Here is a 23340-nt window from a genome sequence, read left to right on the forward strand (position 1 = left end):
TCTGCTCCCTAGTCGCAAAAAGGATTCCATTAATGGTGAGAGGCTTTAACTACAAGAACACTGGCCCAGAGACAAGGGATGATCTTGGTATTATTTCATTGGTGTATTTGGAAGATTAGATTAGAGCAAAGAAATTGAAATGTGGCTTCTGGCTTGATTTGCCTCTGGCTTCTGAGTTTGATTTGTTGGAAAAACTGCCTGAGACTTTTTTTTTTTTTAACCCTTACCTTCCATCTTGGAGTCAATACTGTGTATCGGCTCCAAGGCAGAAGAGAGGTAAGGGCTAGGCAATGGGGGTCAAGTGACTTGCCCAGGGTCACATAGCTAGGAGTGTCTGAGGCCAGATTTGAACCTAGGACCTCCTGTCTCTAGGCCTGGCTCTCAATCCACTGAGCCACCCCGCTGCCCCCAGCTGAGACATTTTTTTACACTATTTTCTCCCCAATTTTGAAAATGTTTTCTCTTCCCTGTACTCTTTGGGGTCCACCTGCCATTGTTGTTTTGTAGATTCTTTTAAGTTACTGAATTGGGAGAGTAGGTCAGTAAAAGATCCATTCCATTTTATTTGCTTAAAAGTTTCCCATGTTTATCACAATGCTATTACTACTTTCTTTTCACATTTTCCTAATCATTTTCTTTGTACCTTATATCTGGAGATGAATTTTAACACTAGATTTTATAGCTTTCTAATTATTTCCATTTTCACTGTGATATTACTATGTATCATCAAATCTGCTCTGAGTTTCCTAAACTCTGAGAGACTTCCTCCTGCCTCTTTCTCTTTTGCTCAGAACTCCTCTCAGTTCTGAAGATCTTACTGTTGATATTAACCCTTTTATTTTTGTCAGTTTCTAGGCCTGCAGCCAAGTAAATAATACTTAAGCACACTTTGACATATATCTTCAGGCTTCAGAGGGACAGTAGAAGTTTCATAAACATAGTTAAGAGCCCCAAAGTAAAATATTGTAATTGGGTTGCTTTTCTAGATTAAAGTGCATGCACTTTAGATCAAGTGATTGCTCTGTCTTCTCATTCCTAACTTTAGCTTACTTATTGTCTTTGGCTTGTTTTCAAGCATTAAGTCCAGAAGATCTATGAGTTAACTATTCAACAAGCTGTAGAAGGAAAATGGTACATACCAACAGTAGGAACATATCCTTTGTAAGTTTTGTTTCCATCAAAAATATCTTAAAATACCTAAGAAATGTTGTTACCTTAAAATCTCATCTTCAGATGCCCACAGCCTAATTGTGAACTTTTAAAAAATCCTTTAAGGCTACTGCATTTTAATTTAACTTTAACTTAATTAAAATCAACTCAGACTCAATTTAGAATCTCTTTATCATCCTCCTTGAAGACACCAAGCACTTTAGTGGCTCTGGTGCTTATTTTTTCTTCTACTCTATAACTTTATGGGAGGCCACTCACTATTGAGTCGTGGGATTGTGACATCAGAGTTAAGTTTTCCCACCCTCATCTGCTCTCTTGTTTCTTCCCTTCCCACCCTCCCACCCTCTTTTAAGTGGTTTCATATTTAGTTGGCTGAAATAGGGCAGTCCCATCACAGCAGCCTGAGATCCATTTCCTGACCATCATAGGGGAGGTGGCCAGAAATAATCTTTCGTTATCATTATTATTACCTTGTTCATCTTCAAAACACTTTCGAACTCCAAATAAACCTCCCAATGCCACTGTAAGTACTTTGCCTGTGTCAAAAATGAAACAGTTGAAGATTCTCTAGAGAGAATCAGAGACCATCCAAGGCTGTTGCAGAAATCCCTGTCAGGGCTAATATGAACACTTTGGCTTGAATCTTCTGTATGTGACAAATATATCAAGAACCAGATATTCTCTTCTTGTACCTTTCTTGCATTGACCATCTATACTTCATGTGTCATATTATCTGTGGCTTTTTTTTTTTTTTGCATTCTCTTTGTTGCCATGTTACATAGCAGAAATAGTACAAGGTGTAGAGTTAGGAGGCTTAGGTTTGAATTTCTGCCTTAATGTCCAGAAAATCATGGACAAGTTACTTAATTGCCCTCCACATCAATTTCTTCATTGGTAAGAAAGTGGGAGATAGTCAAGATAATCTCTGAAGTAACTTCTAGCTCCAAATTTCATGATTACAATTTTTCATCTGCATAATGTAGCTATTCTACAGTAGCTATTCCAGGATGATGCTTATTGTTGGAGTTGATTTTTGATGGTAAACTGAAAACTGACCAAAAATCAGATAATCGATAATCAAAGACCTTCAAAAATTAAAGTCATCTATATTCTTTTGTCTGTTTTTTCGAATTCTTGTCTTAGCCTCATTGTGTTTTTATCATATGAATTAAGATAACAAGAAGTATTCTTTCTTCAATTCTTAAAGCACATTACTTGTTTATGGCTTTTGATGCCTTTGATTCAGAGGTAATATGTTTATAAGGGGCTCTATATTTTTCAAAGTTGGTTCGTGCTTGTTTACTTAATTTGATTCTCTCAAGGTTGTGAAGTAGGAAGAGATAAAATGAAGTTAATAACACCTCTCTCACAAAGTTGTTGAACAAATGAGTATAACACTTGTAAACCTTAAATTCTATATAAATACTAGCTAGTTTAGCTATTTTTATTCCCATTTCACAGATGAGGAAACTGAGACACTAAGAGATTGTGAGTTGCCTTCAGCCATGTAGTTTGTTTAATAACAGAATTGAGGATGGCAGTCTTGTCTCCTTCCTAATCCAGTGTTTTTTGTTGGGTTTTGTTTTTTTTTTGACTACACAGAAACTGTTACACTCTCTTACAGACTCTAAAGTGGGACATTATATGTGCCCATCCTACCTCATAGAGGTGTCATCAAACACTGATTTTGGTATAGAGGTTTATAGCTTATGACATTTGTCCACAACAATCCTGTAAGATAAATAGCACAATTAGATGAAGAAATAAGGGCTTGGAAGTCTTAAGTGATTGGTCACAGTCATACCAGTAAGTGGCAGGGCTGGAACTTGAACTCAGGTTTTTTAACTCTAACTCTAACACTCTCTCTCTCTCTCTCTCTCTCTCTCTCTCTCTCCCTCCCTACTCTTCCCCTTCCCTCTCCCCCATCACAGTGCTATAGTATGAGGAGAAAATGAGGTGTTAGATGTGAAAATATTTTTGAAAACTAAACAGATATAAGATAGACTTTATTACTACCTCACAAATAATGAACAACAATATTCTTAGCCATCACAAACATCCTACCTCTGTCCCTTTATGTCAGGAAAATGGCCTAGAGTTTTTGAAGAGGGGCAGTGTTGCATAGTAGGTAGAATGCTGGACTTGGAGTCAGAAAGACCTGAGTTTAAGTTCTGCCCTTCACACTTGACCATGGGACCATAAGCAAGTAATTTAACCTCTCTGAACCTCAATTTCTGACTCTGTAAAATGGATATTATGCCTGTGGCACTCACCTCACAGGTTTTTTGTGAGGTTCAAATGATATAATCCATGTAAAGTATTTTACAAACTTTAAAGCACTTGATAAATATCAGTCATTAATTATTATTGAAGGTTCTGCCAATGTATCATAAGCTAAAACATCTTATAAGCCGGAATGGTATTGAATATGGGTTCTGTGGCAAGTTATATATCTCATGTTTAAGGATCAGCTTAACATTCATAAAGGTTTATTCCTACTTGACTACCATGGTGATGAGTATTTTTTGAATATAGTAACTCAGGAAGCCTTAAGATATAAAGGGGTGTGAATCTGCAATGATGGAGGGAGGAGTCCCCTTAGTGATTATATGATTTATCCTTTACTAGTATTGGGTATATCATCCATTGGCCTTCCTCAGTCCTAATGCTTCAGGATACAGTAATGCTAAATCATTCTTACCAGCTGTGTGACTTTGGGCTAGTCCCATCACCTTTCCAAGGCCTCATTGTCTTCATCTATGAGATGGGAGGAGAAGTAAGGAGTACTACTAAATTATTTCTAACGTCCCAGCTTGTAATTCTAAGCCTGTAAATTCTTTTCACATAAGAAATGTGTATGGATTTCTTGTCCTTTTAAAATATGCTTTGTAGTTATGGGATTACAATTTCCTGTGCCACTGAGATAATGTTTACCACCAAAAAAGTAGTAATGATGATTCTATTCTGAATGTTTTTCCAAACACAGTATCTAAAATTCCAAACTTTAAACTTGCACCACTTGACCAAACCTGAAATTCCTTCTTCTCTTTTTCTGTATGAGCTTGTGTAAGAGTACCACACCCAGTTTTTTTCTAAAGCCTTCTTAGCAAGTTTCTGGGCTAGGCATTTTCCATCAGGGCATTTCATGTTTCACATTATACTGTAAAAATAGTAGCTGTTGTTACCTACGAAACTTTGATTCTGGGTAGGCTAATTAGGTGGCTAAGACATTATCCAAAGAGTAGAGTTAAACAAAGTCTTTATTGCTTTGATCTTTTTCTTTTTTGGAGGAAGGAGGAGGGGTGATGGGAATGTTTCCTCACATAAAGGTGAGACTTCTCAGAAACCCCTTGTGGTTTCCAACACATTTCACCAGGTAACTTGACAGAGACTGCATATTGCAGGAATTTAGGTAGAGAGAGAAGCAAGGAGGCAAAATGTCAGGATGGACTGGTCCTGAATTCCCAGAGTGATTTAATTAATCTCTCCCAAAAAGGAGAAACGTAGTCAGTGAGAACAATTTGGGAATATCTGCAGTATTTCCTTTTTCTGTGTAAACCTATAATTGTATATTTTTGTGTTTAAGTGTTGCAGCATTCAGTATCTTTCTTGTTCCTTCTGATGATATTTTTCACCCTCTCCTTAAATGCTTGGTGAAATTGGTGGTCATTTAAATAGTCCTTTAAATAGTCATTTAAATAGTCGCCAAACTTTCTTCTTATGGGCTAACAGGTTATTTTAAGTATTTTCATTTAAGTTGTAATTAGGTAGTGACTGTGTCCTTGGCCCAGGAAGAACTTCAGAAAATGAAAGTTAGGACCCTGGAACAATCCGAATGTTTCTAATTTTGGGGATAGGGCAGCTGACAATGTAGAGATGATTAGTAATGGTATTTATGAGGGAGGTGGGGAGTGGGGAGGGAGGAAGTAATAGTGGAAAGTACTTTGGATCAGGAATCCAAGGGACTTAGCTTCTAGTCCTAGAGCTGCCATTGTGACCTGTCATAAGTCATTTAGCCCCAAGACTTAAAGTTTTACCTCTGTAAGGTATGGAGATTTGACTAGATAACTTCTCATGTCCCTTTTAGCACTGAGTCTATGAGCAGTTTGTCTAATTTCTAAGATGCTTATGTAATAAATAGATTTTAAGAATGATAAGAGTAGACATCCTGTGGGGAAGGTAGTAAATCCCCTCCTCACTAGAGATCTATAAGTGAAATCTTGATGATCATTTAGTGGTTATGTTGGAGTTGGGATTCTCAGCAATTATGAGACTCTCATAGATAACCAAGAGTTACTATGAGAGACCTGAGCAAGAATTTGATCAGGGTAAGGGTCAGGATGACTGCCTTGTAAAAGCCTTCCAGGGTATAACAAATGGATACGAAGAAGAAAAAGCAGTTGAACCAAGGGCGTATCAAGATCTGAAAAGCATAAAAAGGTGATTCAGAACCAAAGCAAAAGACTGAGTGTGGCTACTAAGGTTAGGCACTGAAATTTTCCACATGTAATTTCTTCTCTTGTATAAAGACCAAGTGACCTAAATGACCATTAGTCTTCCTGGAGAAAAGGTCAAGTTTTGAGGATTAATGGTAGTACTATGGTGACTGTAGACTAAAATCAATGAAAGTGACAAACCAGTTGTGATATAGAAAAGGAAGTATCCTTCACTTAGAAATAAAGTATAAAGTATTCAACACTTTTTTTCCCATTTACCCATGTAGAGAATTACTTCTAAACACACTAGGAAAATCAGTCCTGGATGGCAAAGATAGGAAAGGTACAATGAGAGCACCACCAGGAAAAGGAGATCAGGCCCTAGGACCGACTTTGACACTGACTTGGGCAAATCACTTCCTCTCTCTGTACTTCATTTTGGTCATTTATACAAGAAAAGAGAGAGAAGACAGGTGATCTCTAAGGCCCTTTCAACTAGGTTAGAATGTTCTAGGGAAATCGATTATAGATAGCAGGAACATAGTGGCAAAAGGGTAGAAAGAGAATATTTGGATGGCAGGAAGACAAAAAAATTACTTTTTACACCACTAGTGTTCAGTGGAGTTCAATTTAAAGTTCTAGCATTACTAAGCTTAATAATTGCATATTTTTTCTTTATTTCATTGACTCCAAAAATAGTATCCTACAATAATATTAGAAGGTTTCACTTTTCTGCTCTTGATTTTTAATACAGAATGTTTGAGAAATGCCTTGTTGCAAAATGTTTTACTAATCAGGGTTTTTTTCCCATGTAACTTTATAAATCATTTGAAGGAAAAAAACTGATTTAACAAGAGCCAGCCTTTTCCTCTCTTTTTGGATATGATAGAATCTTAGTTGATCTTTAAGGCATAAGGCAAGATACATTCATTAGGATTGGTACTAATCCTGAAATCTAAGACTATTCAGTATTTTAGTCTTTGTTGACACACTCATAAATTTTAGAATATTGATATGTATATAAGCATGTTGCCATTACAATGAATTATTGCACTTTAAGTTATTTTCTTGTATAAAATTTCCTAAGCCTTTTAATTCTATGAAGTGGACCCCTTTGGTCAAAAAAAGAATAGGTATGGGAATAAAACCAACCTTTCTCATTGGATTCCACTCTGGTTTTTTAGATGGGGTCAGTCTGAAAGGTGAGCCTTAGGGAAACAACTTGGAGGGCAGAAATGTCAAACATTCATATGTAGCCACAACACTCCCAAGTGCAGTTGAATTAAATTAAAACATGATTGGGAAATATTTAACAAAACGAATAAAAATTCAAGAAGACACAAATAATTTGTGTTTCTTTTAGGTCAGTATGTGGCCTGCAAACCTCCTTTTCTGAGTTTAACACTACTGCTTTGTCAAAGACCAGCTTTCATCTTCATCAGGTCACAACCCTGCTCAAAATTCTGTTGTACACATGCTGTACAAGCTGACCTATGGAATAAAATCTAAACTCTTTTACACTGTCATGGACCTCCCCAGGAAAACCCTAACCTAATGCTTATCTCTTATAGTTCCCTCTCACAAACTCTGTGCTTCTGTCAAATTGGATTATTTTCGTGACCTACTTCCCATCTCTTTTCCCAGTGCCTTCCTTCAAAAATGATCTTCCCCCAACTCTGTTGAAATATTGAAAAGCTGCCTTCTTCATCAAATCTTTCCTGACCCTACCTCTAGTTTACATTGCTCTTTGTTACTTTTAGGTTTGCTCAGTCATGTCCTGGTCACGTCCCATCCCTCTCTTCCCTCCATGCTCTTATGCAGGCTGGGATGTACTTCTCATCCATCTTCAGCTGCCAAAATCATCCTTTAAGGCCTAGATAACTTCCAACAAGCCTTTCCCTGATTTCCCAAGCTGAAAAGTGTTTCCCTTCTCAAAATTTCCTGGGTCCCTGCCTCAAGAGCATTCTACCTTATGTTACATTTGTTTTTGCTTACTTGTATTCTCTCCTATGAGACTGTAAAACCCTAGAGGGCAGAGATGGTTATTTTTTAATCTTTTCACTTCCAATACATGCACATGGTCTTACAAATGGTAGACAATAAATAAAGGCTGACTTGCATGTGTACAATATGTCTTTACCTGACTAGATAATAAGCTCTTAAGAGGAAAAATCAAGGTCAGAGTCCAAATTTGTATCCCCCAGGCCCTGGTACATAGTGCGGATGCAATAAATATCTCTTTAATTTAATGAGAGAACTGAATTTTTAAATTGTGCCCCCAAAAGACTGATTATCCCTGAGAACACAAGTTGTGAAATTAGTTAAAGAAAAACTGAAGTAGGTGAATGGTTCCCACCATCAAGAGTCTAAATCTATGGGCAGTTCTTGTTCCCTTCTAAGCATAGCACTGAATTTTTCTTATTCCCTTCTGATACCAGCACACTATCATCATTTGAATAGCTATCTTTAAATGATGAAACAAGATGCCATATTCTACATTGGGATCCTACCATGCCTAGAGGGGCCAGGGCAGAAAGTAGTGGGGCTGTTTCTTGTCCACCTGGGCAATGATAGACAACTAAGGCACACCCCCTTATTCGTTCCAGATCTGGTCTCAGAAAATCCTGCAAATAATACCTTTCCATTCCATTTTCAAAATACTTTAGGAATACTTCAGGAAGGATATTAATTCTTTCTCAAAACAAATACATTTCTTGAAATTGGAAGAGAAGTGTTTTAGTGAAAAGTAGTTTTTCAAATCAAGTTAGTGTAGGAATCAATGTTAACTATCTCAGTTCATGAAGAATCTTGCCAGATACCTGTTAATTTTTCCTCCCAATGAATTGTATATTATTTTTCCGACTCCTTGCTCAAAGATTTAATACCCTGTAGTGAGAATGAGGGCACAGTACTCATCTGGACAGCAGGAATAGCAAAGTGAAATTGAAAGGTGACCAGAATTTATGAATGTCATTTTCTGGTAGGCATGGATTTCTTAATTACACAGATCCTTTCCCCTTCTGAACTTTCCACCATCCTCCCTGACACTCAGGCTCATGACCTAGGTATCACCCTAGAATCCTCACACACTTTCACCCCTCCATCCAATGTATTGCCTGGGCCTGTTGTTTCTACTTTTTTTAAATACCTTTTCTGTCTGCTCCGTTTTTCTTGCTTGCACCACTGCTTTCCAGGTGCAGGTCCTCATTACCTCCTGCCTGGACTATTAAAATAACTGCTAATTGGCTTCCTTTCCCTAAATTTTCCCCAGCCTCCAATTTATCCTCTATTCCACTCTCCAAGTGAACTTTTGTCCATCTCCTCACCACTCTACCCCCACAATTCAATGAATTTTGCTGGCTTCCTTTAACTTCTCAGTTCAAATATAAAATTCTCTGACTTTTAAAGGCCTTTATAACCTAGCCCTCTCTCACTTAACAGTTTTATTAACACCTTATTTCCCTCCTCTCTCCCTCTCTCTTCCTCTCTCTTTCTCCCTCTCCCCCCCCCCCCTCTCTCTCTCTCTCTCTTTTCTAATCTATTATTTTGCACAGCTGCCATAGGGCTATATTTCTAAAGCAGAGGTCTAACCACATCATTCTTTTCCTCAAGAGACTGTTGGCTCCCTATTGGCTTTAGGATAAAACAACTCTCCTTTTTGTGGCTTTGAGTCCTTCTCATGTAGGCTCCAGTCTGCTTCAGGTTTCATGCTTATTACTTCCCTTCAGACACCTTGCATTATAGTATACCGCCTCCTTTGCTGTTCCATATCAACAGCATCTTAGTTCTGCCTCTGAGCTGTCCCCTATGCCCACCAAGCTTTTCCTTATCACTTATACCTTCTTCAAGGTGCCCAAATGGAATCTCCTTCAGAAGACCTTTTCTGATCCTTCCTTCCTCATTTTGGGTACCTACCACCAAACTTCTTGGTCCTTATTTTGTATTTATCTTGAATTTACATAATTGTGGACATGTTTGTAACCCCTGAGGTAGAGTATTAGCTACATGAGGTCTGGGCACTAACTTTTATATTTATAACCCTTGTATTTAACTTAGGATTTGAGATATGGGGTGCTTAATAAATACTTGTTGATTTTTGTGTGTATATTTCCCCACAAGACTTAGCAGAGAACCTTATTAAACACTTAATAAATGTTTGATGAATGAATAATTTCCTTCTGCCAATTGAGTTTATTCTCTATTAGTTCAGCATTGAAATGTATAGTTAGTTAAACTCAAGGCATTTTAAAAAGTCTGAAGTTCAGAACAGAACTGAAGGGAGATGGATTTAGGGGTCTCTTGTATTGCTAGATAAACCCTAAAGATTTACTCAGCATAGGGCAGTATAAGTGACCAAAAGAATCAACACTGGAATGTCTTGAAGAATGGTATCCTTTTTTTTAGCCTTGTAAATTTTTGATAATTAATTTTAGGTAAAGATAATAACTTGGCAGGATCTTAAAAATATTTGTAAGAATGAGTGAATCTTAGAACCTTAAGGAACCTTGGCCATCTAACATCTAGTCCAGCCTTTTGGAGGAAACTAAGCTAAATGATTTAACCAAATAGCTGCACTACTTTTTTTTTTTTTTAAGCAAACATCCCTTTGCTCATATCTGACCTTGGGATCTTACATCTAAGAAGCAGGGCTAACCTAAATTGGAACCCAGGTCTTCTTATTCCTGGTTCTTGGATTTTTCTCTTCTACCACTCTGCCTCTCTTATTTCTGTGTTTAATCTATGTTCCTTTTTAGTTCTGGGCAAACCACTCCAAATCTATTTCTTCTCTCTATATAAAATGATGGAGCTTGGTCTAGTTATGACATCCAATTATTCTATTTTATCTCCTAAGAGAATTAGGTGAAAAGATCAAAGAGATGAATGGAGGAGAATTAGCTGGGAATTTGACCGTTATATGATTTTTGTAAATATACAGTATTTTAAAAAATAATGTTCTAGTCTCTAGGAAGCTTGCAATTGGCATCTGTTCCCTAAGTTACTTTCACTACCCGTGGCTATTTTAGAGGAAGGATTGTTTGGTTTTTATTTGCCTGACGATTAGCACTGAGTGGCCAGAGGAAACAAGGAAAAACAGACTGAACTCTCAGAGCATGTATGGATGTGCATCAAGAATTTCATGGACTCTGCAAACAGATGTAAAAGGGGTGGGGAAACAGCAAATTTGAGGCCTTTCAACCATGACATTTTCCTCTAATGAAGAACAGCTTGCAAGCTATAATTTTGAGTGTTGCAGTTTTTTGAAGCCAGACAAATAACACATTTTAAATAGTGGCTAGATTTAAATGTTTTTGCCACCCTAAATGTAGTTAAATACTTTTGGTCTTTGCTAGACTTGGCATAGGAGTATCTGCCTTGTCTTTATGGTAAATGGAAATTTAAGTGAAAAATAACTTTTAAAAAAACTCGAGTTAGGTGGATTATAGTAGCATCTCCTTTAATCTTTTACCTTCTTTATTTTTATGATGGTACACCAAAGTTGTAAAACATTCAACCCACAGGCCACAAGTGGCCCACAGCACTCCCAAATGTGTGGGTATCCTGAACCAGATTAGATTCTAATTGGGAAATATCCAACAAAATAAATAAAAATACAGTCGAACATAAATAATGTTAATGTGTAGTTTTCTAAGTAAATCTGCAGCCTGCAGGGATCCTCATAAGTGGCCCTGTTTCTTTGGAGTGTGATATCTCTGGTGTGCAGTGTTATTTAAATAGTTCTCTTGATGAGGACTATTAGATTTTCTTCTTTTTCAGCTTTTCACAATTTTCATTGAATTAACACTTTTATTGTTGTTTTCTTTTGCAGTACATTTTTATACCTGAAATTCCTGGTAGTGTGGGCGCTTGTGTTGCTGGCAGATTTTGTCCTGGAGTTCAGATTTGAATACCTGTGGCCATTCTGGCTCTTCATCAGAAGTGTTTATGATTCCTTCAGATATCAGGGTTTGGTATGTTTACTGGAAATGATTTTCAACTACAATGTATGTAATATATAAGTAAATTTTGTTTCATAATCCTTGAGGGAAACCTCTAACAGGTGATAATGGCAATATTTTGGGTAGATTTTGATAGATTGGTGCAAAATTGAGCTTTATTACCATAGTCTTTAGCTCCAGTATGGTTCTGAATGACATTTTGCCTAGTTCTACTAGACAAAACCAAAAATCTTTAGGAGTTTATAGAAATGAAGAGGTTGGACTAGATCTTTTCTAAAAACTTTTCTAGCTCCAAGATACCTATGACCTTCTTTGCACTTCATACTGATTGAAGGAGGTTAAGGGACAGAATTGGGATTGAAGAATTGAGTCAAATGATTATCTGTTGTATTGATTTAGATCAGATTAGATAATGAATTTGCAAGGTGCTGTACAAAGATAAACTTGTTTCAGCATTCTCATATAGTTACTGGTCTTTTTCCTGAATGTTTAGTTCATTGTGTCAAAATAAAGTCAGTCAGAGGATTGACTTCTGCTGTGGGCCAATTAATATTATTCTAGAGCCTGCTCACAAGTAGAATCTCTTTAGCTTCCTCCCACCCTCACCTCCATCCCAGTACCTTAGTTCACAAAAGGAGCTTACTGAAAGATTATAAATGGATCATTGCAAATCAGTTATTTAAAAAGGCAGTCCACATCTTAGGTCCTGCTGCTGGTAGGACTGTATCATAAAATGACTGGCAACATTGACCTATTGTTGAATCATTGCCTCTGTTCCTCCCTTGGAGAAAGAGACAAGTCCCATATCGTTTAAACATGAAACCCTGCAACAAGGTTGGGGAGAAGAGATAAGCCTTCTTTGTGTTAAAACTCAAGGTCTTTCAAGTTTAAAACCTATGGAATTCATATGAAGTCAATGCTGGGTAATCTTGCTTTGTTCAGATCCCTTCCTCCTTAGTGAATTCAATGTTATAAATAGTGGTAATCTTTAATGTAGAGACTTAATTAACTCTCACTTATTTAAATATTCACATTGAATTGAAAATGTTATTAACCTACTCTATCCTTAACTGCAGTCAGTTCTTTTAGAAGTTTTCTTCTAGATCAGTGGTTCCCAAACTTTTTTGGCCTACTGCCCCCTTTCCAGAAAAAATATTACTTAGCCCCCTGGAAATTAATTTAAAAAAAAGTTTTAATAGCAATTAATAGGAAAGATAAATGCACCTGTGGCCATCACCGCCCCTCTGGATTGTTGCAGCACTCACCAGGGGGCAGTGGTACCCACTTTGGGAATCACTGTAATATGCTTAAAAAGTCAACAACCTGCTTGATGGAAAGTCATTCATATTTTGATATTTTGTTTTGCTTTTTTCCTTCAGGCCTTCTCTGTATTTTTTGTTTGTGTAGCATTCACCTCAAATATAATATGTCTCCTGTTCATTCCTATACAATGGCTATTTTTTGCAGCCAGCACCTATGTGTGGGTGCAGTACGTCTGGCACACAGGTAAGTCTTTTGGGTTTTCAAATGAACTAGAACTTTTAATAGTTTTGAATTCCAAAAAAAGGGGAAAAAAAACTTTGGCATAAAATGTGATAGAATGAGGATGAATGTATGCATTTTAAAGCTGTCTTCCAGATACTAATAGAGTCATTTTGGGGAAGTGAAAGAATTCTGGCCTGGGATTCAGGAGGCCTGGATTCTAGTACTGTCTCTGCTTTCAACAGCTGCAATTTTTTTTCTTTTTTTTTTTTTCAAACCCTTGTACTTCGGTGTATTGTCTCATAGGTGGAAGAGTGGTAAGGGTGGGCAATGGGGGTCAAGAGACTTGCCCAGGGTCACACAGCTGGGAAGTGGCTGAGGCCGGGTTTGAACCTAGGACCTCCTGTCTCTAGGCCTGACTCTCACTCCACTGAGCTACCCAGCTGTCCCCTCTTTTTTTTTTTTTTTTTTTTTAAATTTAGAATATTTTCCCATGGTTACATGATGCATGATTGCTCCCCCCTTTCCCTCCCCTGTCCTGGAGCTGACAAGCAATTCCCCTGGGTTATACATGTATCATTGTTTAAAAACTATTTCCATGTTATATTTGCAGTAGAGTGATCTTTTAACATCAAAACCCTAATCATAGAGTTAGGCCTAGAGACAGGAGGTCCTAGGTTCAAACCCGGCCTGAGCCACTTCCCAGCTGTGTGACTCTGGGCAGGTCACTTGACCCCCATTGCCCACCCTTACCACTCTTCCACCTATGAGACAATACACCGAAGTACAAGGGTTTAAAAAAAAAAAACCCTAATCATATCCATATCGAATTATGTAATCAATCATATGTTTTTCTTCTGTATTTCTACTCCCACAGTTCTTTCTCTGGATGTGGATAGTATTCTTTCTCATAAGTCCCTCAGAATTGTCCTGGGTCATTGCATTGCTGCTACTAGAGAAGTCCATTACCTTCCATTATGCCATAATGTATCAATCTCTGTGTACAATGCTCTCCTTCTCTCCATTCTGCTTCTTTCACTCTGCATCAATTACTGGAAGTCTTTCCAGTTCACATGGAATTCCTCCAGTTTATTATTCCTTTCAGCACAATAATATACAACAACTGCAATTTAAGATCTCAGAGATTTTCATTGTGATCTAGGTTAAATCAGCTATCCTCTGCAAGCTTTTTCCTTGTCTGTAAAAAAGAGGGAGGAGTGTAGATGGGATTAGTCTAGTATTCTGTGACCCAAATCTCCATAAAGATCACTTTTCTCAAGAGATTGGTCTTTAACTTGTCTTTTTAGTTATTTGATTAAAATCTTTTAGTATTTTTCAGTCTAGTGTTTTTATGACTTACTTGCCAGTTAAGTTGTAGACACTTTAGTGATGAAATAGAATTAAGAATTTACTTTAATACAGTCTTAAAATCTTCCCCATATCCAGAACCATTCACTTTTTCTTAGTTGAAAATTAGCAAAGAATATTTAGCTTATTTAATAACATAGGGACCAGATACTATGTAATTTAAGTGAAAAGAGTGGACTAGTATAATTTTTATGTTTCTTCACGGCCAAAGAAAGTCTGGCTCTTGGATCAATTCTGAACCTATAAGATTTAAACAAATAATGATCGAATCTGTCATAGAATGATAAAGCTGAAAAGACTAGAAATCATCTAGTAGAGCCCCTTATTCTTCAGATGACAAAATTGAGATCTTATAGATCAACTTCTGTTCATATTATATAAGCTTAATAAAAGTATGATATTTAAATACTTCAAGGAATTAATGATTTTATAAATGGGAGTGTTCCCTCAGTAGTGGAGATCATAGGGCCTAGAGAGAGAGGCTTTGACAGTTGCTAATAAAATTATCATCTAGAAGCCAGTGTGTTGATGAGCTTTTCTAGACTTTATAGAATCTCAGAAGTGGCCTCTGGTCACATATAGACCTGACCAGTCATCCTTTCTACCACATTCCTATCACTTAGCTCTCAAGCTTTAAAGACTTCTGTCTACTTACCTAGGAGAGTACTCAGATGGTAGACAAAGACCACCATTGCCTAGGAGTAGATGATAAACCTGTACTAGGTAGAACTCTTTAGAGATTGGACTTTGCAAGAATGAATAATCAACCATCAACAACATGCATTTATTGAGTACCTCCTCCTATTGGTACTATGCTAATCACTGAGGATACAAAGAAAAAAAGTCAAAAAAGTGTGTCTCCTCCCCTCCCCCAGATACACAATATAATTTTGTTTTATTAGATAACCCAGAATTCCTTCTTTGACAGGAAGTGGCATGATATCATGATAGTGACCTGTAATTCATCTCTTGTTCTTTTTTCTTTTAAACCCTTGCCTTCTGTCTTAGTATTAATCCCTTAGGTCTACGGCAACTGGAATCAAGTGACTTGCCCAGGGTCATATAGCTAAGATGTGTCTAAGGTTGGATTTGAATCCAGGACCTCCCATCTGTAGGCCTGGTTCTCTATCCACTGAGCCACCCCACTGCCCCTAAGTAATTGCTACTTGACTTGAAGAAGTTGAACTGTCTGGTGTTCCTTTTGACTTTCGCCTTCTGTTTTAGCAGTTATGGGGCATCTAGGTGGCACAGTGTTGTTATTGCACTGTGTGTGAGCAGTTAATGGATAAGTAGGAGACCTGGGAGATGGTCCTGGTTTTGTCATTGATTTTCTTAGTGAAAGACTTTGGGCACAGCATTCTGCCTTAGGGTCTCCACTGTGAAATGAGAGGACTGGAATTGGTAACAATTCTTTAGTTCTGATCTTATTCCCAATTATCATTAGGAAAGGGTTCTTGGGTGTTTCTATTACCAGTGAAACTTAAAAAAAATTTTCTTATGCAATCCTTCTCTAATCAAGGTAGTGCATATGTTCTCCCTTACCTTTACTATCTCCATATCTCTTCCTTTTTCCATTTCCTCCCTCTTTCCCTCCCCTTCTCCATCTCCCTTTCCCTTTCTTCCTCTCCCTGTTTCTTTCTCCTTCCCTCCCATCCCCCTACTTCTCTCACTCTCTTTCCCTGTCCCTTTTTCCTCCCTCCCTTTCTCTTTTATCGCTTGAGAGCACCTGTGTTGGGCTTGTCCACATTCATGAGAGATTGCTGTCCCAGTCACTGTATTGCATCAGAAATATTCAGCCTTGGATTTTCTGTCTGCATACATACACCTTCCCACTCTAGGACTTGCCTTCCTCATGTATAAAATAGAGCAAGTTGGTTAGATAGTCTCAAAAGTCCTGTATCTAGCTCTAAATTCTGATTCTATAAGTCAACTCTATAATATTTCTATAGTTTTCTAGAAAACAAAAATTTGTCTTTTTTACCTGAAAGACATTTTACTTGGTTCTTTGGAGGGGTGGATGGCTTTTTAATTCCCAGCAAGTTGAAAGTGTTAATGAAAATCATGGGAATTTTGTAAAGAACCACATCAGGATCACTTCAATTAATGTATTTGTTGATATCCATTTCTGTGGTGCTTTTTTTTTGCAGAAAGAGGAGTATGTTTGCCCACAGTGTCCCTGTGGATACTCTTTGTTTATATTGAAGCAGCAATTAGATTTAAAGATCTCAAAAACTTTCATGTAGACCTCTGTCGTCCATTTGCTGCTCACTGGTGAGTATTGTGTATTATTCAGCTGCCCTTAAATGCTTTTTAGCTTTTTTTTATTACCTATGTTAAGTATTGCTGAATTCAAATGATAAATCCTCAATTTTGCATGCATCAGATATTTATTCAGAAGAGGATTTGATGAGAATATCACTTTCATAAAGAATGGACTTTGAATTTCCACGACATTTCATATTTATTTGTCTGTGGATGAGTGGTATTATTTCCTGAGACTGTCAGCTCTTTCAGGGCAAGGACTGTTTCATTTTTGTCTTTTATCTCCCCAGTACCTAACACAGGACCTGACCCAGAAAGTGTCCTCAACAGATCCTTGTTGGCTCCAGTGAGATTGTAGTGTAGGGGGAAAGAAGCTCTGAATCATCTCCCAGTCTCCTGTTCCTCCTTTCCCAGTATTCTCTATCTTGGAAACTCCCAACATATTTAGGCACTGTCTGGGAACCTCAGTTTCTTCAACTGTGAAATGGGAATACTAGAAGTCAAACTACCCACTTCACAAGGTTGTTAGAAGCTTCGAATGAAATGTGTGGAAGTTCTGGGCCAACATGTTATTATTACAGAGAATTTAATGGAGGAATGTTCTTCCATCCACTAAAATACAGTTTACTATAAACCTTACACTCATCTTCCTTCCCTCATCATTGCAGAGTTCAGGGCCCATGCTGGAACACTGCAAAGAGAACCAGTCTTCAGCAGTGTATGAGTTAGTTTTGCTGAATTGTTTTTTTTTTTTTATTCTTGAATATAAGGCACTATTCTTTGAGAGGGAAGGACATTTTGGGAAATGTAAATGATATGAAAAAGATGCCAATAAAAATTTATTTTAAAATTACAGTTGATACACAAAATAACAAATGTTTGTAAAGAGAAGCTAATACCTATATTTTATACAAAAATGCCTTAAAATATTAGTATTTAAATGTATACACAAAGTGATCAGTTTTCAGGAAAATATTTTCCTTCCTCTGAAACATGCAAATAATCTTTTAAAGTAAGGCTAATTGTTAATTTGTTTCCATTGCTAAAACAATTTGCCTAATATATAATTTCTCCCAAACATCTATTTAACATATAGATTAATATTAACCTGTATCTTAAGTTAGAAATAGTGATCCATTCTCTTGTACTTTTAGCAAATTATATGGGTAAAATAAATCCAATGTAATCTATACTTTTTATAACATGCCTACATTTGAACTCATTATGGTGACTGATAGAATTTAGATGCCAATATAATTTAGTCCCAGGTTGTGATAGTATTTATTTGCTTGAGTTGGCTGATGAGTTGACTAAAAACATTTCAACTTGTCATCTTCCCAGTGGCTAAGGTTATTATAACTATATAATATAGCTGGTTTCCTGGTGTAATACCATCCAAATGTTGATGTTAATACTAACATTATATGTTTATCTAGAATAGTGGTGTCAAAGCCAAATAGAAACAGGAGCCAATTAATTATAAGATCCCTGTGGATACAAATTGCCTTAGAAACGACATATTAACATGATGTTTTCTTGTATTTTTATTTATGTTGTTAAATACTTCCTAATAACATTTTGGTCTGATTGGGGCCTCCTTCTCCAGATTATTGTGTGCTGGCTGAGTGTTTGACATCTTTGATCTAGATGAAGAGTCTGTTGAGGTTACAGTATGGTGTTTGCAGAGCAGTTCTCCAGGAATAGGTGGTGGTGGTGTTCTGACAACAAGAAGATTAAAAAGCTAAAATATTCACCGGAATTCGAATCCTGCCTTCTAGTACTCAGTTTATATTTTGATACCAGTTTATATTCATGCAAAAAAAGGAGATCTAGTTTAACACAGTTTTGTTTTGTTTTTTGAAGAACAGGCTTTGCACAGTCAGTGGTAAACAGTTAATGAACAAAGGAATGAAATTACACAGATGTACTTTGGCTAACAATAAGGGAAGCAGTACTATGGGAATGGGTCAGTTCCATAGGAGCCCTATTGTAATAACAGTTGACCAGATGGTGTTACAGTGGGATTCTAGGACATTGACAGTAGCATATAGTTATAACAGTTTAATGACACTGATGCGGAATTAGGTTGACAGTGTTATTCTGAGTGTGCCTGTTCTAGTAACTCTTATAAGAAGGCTAAGTATTCCTGTTTTAATGCATGCTCTAGGACTAGGCTATTTGATTTCTTTTGTAAGAAAATCAGTTTTCTCTAAAGGTGATAAAGCCTGGGACATCAGGTCATTGGTATGATGGCTTTTTTTGAATAGGCTGAAGTCCTCAGTCTCATTGGTCTATTAGGACTAAGCTACCTGAAAGCACAGTTCTCTCTGCATACTGACTATTTCATTTCTCTTTGTGTTCTCATAGCACTTTTTATTCCTCTTAGGCACTCATCATATTATGATCTATATTTATTCAGATAAGAAGTGATGTAATTATGTGTGCAGTAATTATAAAGTAACAGTACAAATGATATAATCACTCATATCCTAGATCCTTTTCATTTCTAATAGAGCTGTTTGAAACCAAGGACCTTATAATATGTACTTAGTTGTCTTCTCTGACACTCACTCCAGTGCTTTGCCTTGAATTGAATGCATGAATGAATGATTTCATATAGTAGATGTCATCATCACAAAACTAGATTTTCTCAATAGTTCTAGTTGTAGGTGCACTTCCAGGTACATGGAATACATGGTCTCTCTCATATCTTAACTTACTTTTATTGACTGACCTGTCTTCTTTCTAGTATTGGGTACCCTGTGGTGACCTTGGGCTTTGGCTTCAAAAGTTACGTAAGCTATAAGATGCGGTTAAGAAAACAAAAAGAGGTGCAGAAAGAGAATGAATTTTACATGCAGCTTCTTCAACAGGCTCTCCCTCCAGAGCAACAGATGCTGCAGAGGCAAGAGAGAGAGGCAGAGGAAGGTAGGTCTGAAAGCTCCTTCTTTGCTGCCTTAACGTTCATTTTGCCAGAATTGAATGGACATTGGTTGTTGTGAGACTTGGTTCAGATGTTGGCCATCCTGTTCCATTAACTGACTCTGTGACTACAATCAAGAGGGTATAATCATACCCATCCTCCCAACATTATAGGTGTTTCTTAGCCATTCTCAATAGAATGTGTGTCACAAAGTGGTATTCAGGCATTCTTAGTAATAAAACAGGCACTTTGAATAATTATTAATGTTCAAGAAAAAATAGGACCCAGGTTCAGGATGTTGAGGTATGTGTATGTGCATGAAAATGCAATTACTTGTGCATATGTGTATATATGAAGATTCATTTAATGAGAAGGGAAATATATAGTAGGGCCCATTTCAAATCAGTTTTATTCAATACACTGCAAATTTGAAGTGGAGCTTTTCCTAATGAGACACAACAGTGGCATCTGGTGGCTTTGGTTCAGGAACAAAAGAATGATTTGTATTCTGTGATCCTGGCCACATTCTGGATGGCTAGCTTGTACATGCAAAGGAAAAAGTGAAGGAAAGGCAGCTTAAGGCCTTTCCAAAATTAAATTCAGTTCTTCAAACATTTATTAGGTAGTGAGCATGCATTGTGCTAATTTCTGGAGAAAGGAAAAAATTGAGATAAGACCCAACAGTGCCAGCAGAGTGAGTTCTGTAGAGAGACTCAGGAAAGTTCATAGAAGTGCTTTTAAAGGATGAATAGGAGGAGCTTAGGGTCAGGGGATGAGGAGGACCAGGCAGAGGGAACATCTGAGGGGAAAGTATTCCAATTTGAGAGTGAGGGAGGAGCAGCAAATAGTATGAAATAGATTTCCTTCCTTGACACACATATTGGAATTCCTCTGTGAAGGCAAAGAAGAACATTACTTTTAAGATTTCCAATAAAGACTTCCAATTCATTAATGATCAGTTTTTCATTTGTTTATAATTAAAAGAATATTTCATCTGAGACAGAGAGATGTAGTGACTAGCTTCCCTTGGAATCAGGAAGATGTGGGTTCAAAACTTGGCCTCTGATACACACTGTAATTCTGGATAAGTAATGTAACCTCTTACTATTTGTCAGTTGTTTCACCCTGTAAGTTGCAGAACAGTTTAGTTGCCCATTTAAATGCCTAAGTAAAGAGAATTTCTTTCCTGAGAGTTCCCAACACTGATAAAATCACAGGTTTGGACAAAAAAAAAGATTTAAAGTTTTAAAGTTTTTTTTCTAGGAGAAGCAATATCAAACTGGCAGTCAGGAGACCCAGGTTAGGCTAGGTCCAATTCTACCACTTACCTTACTTAGGTGACCTTGCAAAATCATTTAACATTGCTGAATCTCCGTTTTTTCATCTGTAAGATGGGGATATAATACTTGAGTTCCCTTTTAAACAATATATCCATGGTATAGCATTTTATGGTTTCAAAGTATTTTCCTCAACAGTCCTATGGAACAAGTTTGTTATACTACCCCATTTTTCAGACAAGGAAACTGATACTCTAAATGAGGATGAAGGTTGATGACTTGTCTGAGGCTAATCCTAGGATGGAAGCCTTGGTTTCCTGACTACAAAACCTGATGCTTACCTTTCAATAAATGTCTTACTGGAGCAGTCTGTATAACCTGGACACCTCATCTTAAGTATGGCTTCATAATATAATCCTGATCTTGACACTTTGTGAAAACCTGAATATCCCACATTCCAGGAAAGTGATTTTTCCAAGGGTTCAATTCCTCAAATCCTCTTTGCATTTCAGAAGTTGTCTAATGTCCTCTAGTTATTACTTCCAAATGAGGATGGCAAATTGTGTAGGGAGACCCAGCAATAAATAATGTAGTACATTGAATCGCTCTGTTCTTTGCTTGTAGAAAACTAAGCAATGCCATGTTTTGTTTGCATTTGGTTTTCCAGCAGCCAAAGGATTGTCTGATGTGGATTCCTCGATGCTGTTGCACCACAATGGAGGGATTCCAACAAGCAAAAAGTTATCTACAACTTTGCCAGAGCTAGAATACAGAGAAAAGGGAAAAGAAAAAGAAAAAGATGCCAAGAAACACAATCTTGGAATAAATAACAATATTTTACAACCTGTAGACTCTAAAATACAAGAAATTGAATATATGGAAAACCATATCAATAGTAAAAGATTGAATAATGACCTGGTAGGGAGTACAGAAAACCTCTTAAAGGAGGACTCATGCACTGCCTCATCAAAAAATTACAAAAATGCCAGCGGCGTTGTGAACTCCTCTCCCCGAAGTCACAGCACCACGAACGGGAGCATCCCGTCTTCATCAAGTAAGAACGAGAAAAAGCAGAAGTGCACCAGCAAAAGTCCAAGTGTGCACAAGGACTTAATGGAAAACTGTATTCCTAATAACCAGCTCAGTAAACCAGATGCCCTGGTAAGGTAAGTGCGTTGCTGTATGACTTGTGTACATTGACTGGTGCCCACGCTCAGTTGCCTCCTTCACATGGGGACTTGTGGAGGAACTATTGATTGAATAGACTTGAACTGTTTTCACCATCTAGAGTCCTTCCAGCCTGAGTGTGGATAAACCACAGCAGCCCTTATCCTTCCTGTGATTAAGACTTTCTCATTTTACAGAGTTCTGTTTAGCATTAGGGCAAGAAATAGTTTCTTTTTCTAAGAGTATGTCATTGTAGCAGAGCCTGGAGGGCTGAAATTTTGGGGAGGGCTTTGGGATCATGAATTAAAGGAGAAAGCATAGTCCTTCCTTTGCACAATGGATCAACATTCATAGAATAGGCTTCTTTTATAACTATTAAAAAGATATTTTTTAGTCTTGGTTGTTTTCATTTCTCTAAAGTTCTTTTGGCACACTTACCTCAGAAGAAAAGCTCAGGCCCTGTTCTCTCAAATGATGATATTTGTCAAACAGCTTCTAAGAGGAAAAATGGGTTTTGTTGGGATTTTTTTTTGGATGGGGGTGGGCTTGTTTCAACCATTAGCCCATGTTTTCTGTCACTTTGGTTTTTGGGGGTTACCTTCTTTTTAAGTAGAGAGTATTGGATTGGGAGATTTAAAAGAGACATGCTCTCAAATTTCCATAGGCAAATAGTGTCCAAAGAGTATTGGTTCAGGTTTTGATTTGATGGTTTCTTATTTGAGAAAAGAAGTATAGTAACTTTGTAGCATAGTCCTACCTGAATTCAGACTATATCATGTTTGAAAATACACATTCCCAGATTCCTAGTATGGAGTCACAGAATGTTAGAGTTTGTGGAGACCTTCGACATCATCTAGTAGTAACAGTTTCTTCACTTGTTGTCTGTGAGCTTGTTTTTTAGCATTTTGACAATTGTTGATTTCCTGTAATCCTATAGATTTTACTTTATGCATTTAATACATTCTCTGAGAATAGAGAGATCCATAGGCTTCAGCAGATTGCCAAAAGGGGTCCATGACATAAAAAAGATTAAGCTCTCCTGATCTAGTCTAATCCTTCCCTTTTACAGAGGAGGAAATCAAGAGTCAGAGATGAGAAGGGACTTAACTATCAAATGGGCAGTAAGTTCCAGTTAGGACTAAACTAAATAGTCAAGTGCTCTTTTTGTTATAACATAATGGCTTCTAATTCTGAAGTTTTGATTTATTCATATACATGACAGTTTGAAATTCATCTGTTTTTAGGCCCTTTGAAATTAAGGTACAGAGGCAGATCTCAGAGTATGTAAGATGGAAAAG

At 37.2% G+C, this 23340-nt stretch overlaps 1 protein-coding gene across 1 annotated transcript in view; it reads left to right on the forward strand.

Moving 5' to 3' along the window:
• Window positions 1-1685: 1685 nt before the first annotated feature.
• The window catches only part of MACO1 (macoilin 1), a 68891-nt gene continuing 47236 nt past the window's right edge, over window positions 1686-23340 (forward strand). Inside the window, exons 1-6 of the mRNA XM_044667899.1 lie at window positions 1686-1693; window positions 11434-11575; window positions 12943-13069; window positions 16561-16684; window positions 19425-19603; window positions 21543-22041. Of these exons, the coding sequence (XP_044523834.1) occupies window positions 1686-1693; window positions 11434-11575; window positions 12943-13069; window positions 16561-16684; window positions 19425-19603; window positions 21543-22041 (1079 nt within the window). The remainder of the gene's footprint in view (window positions 1694-11433; window positions 11576-12942; window positions 13070-16560; window positions 16685-19424; window positions 19604-21542; window positions 22042-23340) is intronic.

This window comes from Gracilinanus agilis, chromosome 3 (genome assembly GCF_016433145.1).
Source record: "Gracilinanus agilis isolate LMUSP501 chromosome 3, AgileGrace, whole genome shotgun sequence".
Taxonomy (NCBI): Eukaryota; Metazoa; Chordata; class Mammalia; order Didelphimorphia; family Didelphidae; genus Gracilinanus; species Gracilinanus agilis.